Source organism: Mustela nigripes, chromosome 7 (genome assembly GCF_022355385.1).
Source record: "Mustela nigripes isolate SB6536 chromosome 7, MUSNIG.SB6536, whole genome shotgun sequence".
Classification (NCBI taxonomy): Eukaryota; Metazoa; Chordata; class Mammalia; order Carnivora; family Mustelidae; genus Mustela; species Mustela nigripes.
Window position 1 is genome coordinate 116,110,217 of NC_081563.1, and position 3,023 is coordinate 116,113,239.

The window sequence follows — 3,023 nt, forward strand, 5'->3', positions numbered from 1 at the left end:
TTTTTTTTTTTTTTATTTGAGAGAGACAGAGAGAGAGCTTGAGCAGGGAAGAGGGACAGAGGCAGAGGGAGAAGGAGGCTCCTCACTGAGCAGGGATCCTGACATGGGGCTCTATCCCAGGACCCTGGGATCATGGCCTGAGCCAAAGGGAGAGGCTTAACTGACTGAGCCACTCAGTTGCCCTGAGAACATGCGACTTTTGATCTCAGGGTCATGAGTTCAAGCCCCTTGACCTCCCCCCCCCTTTTTTTTTTAAAAGGAAAAGAATGAATTAAGTGTAGAATTTTGCCTTCCACTGTTGCCCTGGGGGGAGGAGAATGGCTGATGCTGGGCCAGTCTGGCCTCCTCACACTGCTGTGTCACCTCTCCTGCTCCTTCCCATGTAGGTGTGTCAAATGTGTCAACAAATACTCAACCCCCGAGGCCCTGGAACACCACCTGCAAACCGCCACTCACAACTTCCCCTGCCCTCACTGCCAGAAGGTGGGTACCATGCCCTTTCCCCCTAGGGCCATGATTTGGGGTGAGAGGTGGTAGAGCAAATACCTCCCACTCTCCTGGGCACGTCCCCATAGGTGACACTTCACCTGTGAAGAGGAAGAGCCCTGCATGGCCCAGCTGAGCCACTGGATAGCACATGTGTCCACCCTGCGGCTGCCGCTGGGCCAGGCTCGGCCAGGCTGTGCTGATGTGGGGTGAGGCCTCTCCTGGGCCCAGGCCCAGCCTCGGCACAGCGGCCTCCAGTTTCCTGACCTATTACTATCCTTCTTGCTCTGGGTTCTTTCCAGTGAATCTGAAAGCCATCACTAAAGCCTGATGTTCTCATTTCTAATTGTCTTGGAAACATCATCATTTTTGTCAGGTTTATTTGTTTGAATCAGGTCCACACACTCCAGCCACTCTGTTCATCAACAGGTGCTCCCCACCAGTGCTCCTTTTTTTTTCTTTTCTTTTTAATTTATTTGTTGAAGAAACTGGGCCATTGGTCCTGTGCAGTTTCCTGAAGTCTGGATTCCGCTGATTGCATCCGCCTGGTGCTTTAACTGGTTTCCCTAGTCTACTCATTTTCTCACAGCCTTACACGGTAGATTTTCCAGGACAGCCCTAGTAGCATGTCAGCCACATGGTAGATGTTTCTAATTATGCAGATAGCCTAATTTGGGGCTTTGGAATATGTGTTCCAAAGAAAAGGTATCATGGATTGAACAAGAACCATGTGCCAGATACTGTTCAGAGCATTTGATCTGCATTGAGTCATTTAACTCTACGAAGCATACCACTACTCTTCCCATTTTGCAGATGGGGAAACCAAGGTACAGCAAGCTCTCCCAGCTAGGACATGGGGGGGCTACTAGGTAGTTGGGTTTGTAACCCTGACTACTTCTCTGTAACAAATGAATGAAAAAATGAACGAATGCCTTTCCTAAGGCCGGAGAGGCAGGAGATTTTGGTTTCTGTGTTTCCGGCTCCGTTACCTTTTCATTCAGTTTCTTCAGTTATGTAATCATTTTTGTCATTCATTCTTTTGCATGTGTGTCATTTGACCCAGGCCCTGTGGCGGTGAATGAAAGCTCCTCTTCCCTCGTAGGGATCTCATTTAAGCCACAGGTTATGATTCAAGGGGTCAGATGGCAACTTTAAAAACGTAGATGCACAGGGGTACCCTCTGGCTCAGGTGGTAGAGCGTGTGACTCTTGATCTCGGGGTTGTGAGTTCAAGTCCCACGTTGGGGGTAGAGTTTACTTTAAGTAACAAAGAAACAAACAAATAAATAAATAAAATGTATATGAACATTCAAGGGTCAAGTTTGTACGGCCCTCTGTGGCACTTCAGAGAGGGCTTCACAGAAGCAGTGACACCTGGGCTGTGTCTTGATGGCCAAGTGGAAATTTGTCAGGCAAAGAGAGAAGGGCCTCCTGGGTAGGAAAAGCAGGCTGGCAGGAGCTCAGAGCAGGCGTTATGGGGGAGTCGTCAGAGCTGTGAGGTTCTAAGGCTAAGCCTGGGCCCTGGGCCCTGATCTTTGACCCCAGTGGGCAGAAAGGAAATTGTTTCCATAAGTGTGGGAAGTGAGGGTGGTGAGGGCTATTGAGTCAGACCTAAGGCCAGCTCCTCTCTTCTGCCAGGTGTTTCCTTGTGAGCGCTACCTGCGGCGCCACCTGCCCACCCACGGCAGTGGCGGCAGGTTCAAGTGCCAGGTGTGCAAGAAGTTCTTCCGGCGGGAGCACTACCTCAAACTGCATGCTCACATCCACTCAGGTGCGTGCCCTGTGTCCCCCACCCCCAACTCCTGCCCAGCCCCCTGCCCGCTCCCCCAACTTCGTCTCTTTTCCCCTTCCCATCCCCCTCTGCCCTTTATCCCATCTTTCTCCAGCCCTCTTCTCCCTCCCCCTCCACTTCCTTCCCCACTCTTTCCTCATCTCCTTTCTGGCCACCTACCAAGCTGCCCTCTCAAGTGAACAAGGAGTTCCCACCAATACTAGAGTGGAGATGTACCTCTGGAGGTTGGTGGGGCGACCCTTGGCTCTAACCCAACAGCTCACTCGGACCATTCTGAGCCCCTTGGCTTGGGGTGGAGGTGCTGTTCTCCCTGCAAAATTCCCGCCCACACCTGGGCAGAACCCCCCTCCGTGGTTCCCCAGTTGAGACACATTGACATTTTATTCTCTTTTATTTATTTTAAAGATTTTCTTTTTTTTTTTAAGATTTTATTTATTTATTTAAGAGAGAGACAGTGAGAGAGAGCATGAGCGAGGAGGTCAGAGGGAGAAGCAGACTCTCCATGGAGCTGGGAGCCTGATGTGGGACTCCATCCCGGAACTCCAGGATCATGACCTGAGCCGAAGGCAGTCATCCAACCAACTGAGCCACCCAGGCGTCCCTATTTTAAAGATTTTTAAAAATCTATTTAATAGACAGAGATCACAAGTAGGCAGAGACGCAGGCAGAGAGAGGAGGAAGCAGGCTCCCCGCTGAGCAGAGAGCCCGATGTGGGGCTCGATCCCAGGACCCTGAGATCATGACCA

At 50.9% G+C, this 3,023-nt stretch overlaps 1 protein-coding gene across 3 annotated transcripts in view; it reads left to right on the plus strand.

Annotated features, from left to right (window-relative positions):
• ZNF341 (zinc finger protein 341) overlaps positions 1-3,023 on the plus strand; it is a 46,184-nt gene that overhangs the window by 35,126 nt on the left and 8,035 nt on the right. For all 3 annotated transcript variants that reach the window (XM_059406814.1, XM_059406815.1, XM_059406816.1), the window contains exons 11-12: positions 387-483; positions 2,124-2,256. In XM_059406814.1, coding sequence (XP_059262797.1) covers positions 387-483; positions 2,124-2,256 — 230 coding nt within the window. The remainder of the gene's footprint in view (positions 1-386; positions 484-2,123; positions 2,257-3,023) is intronic.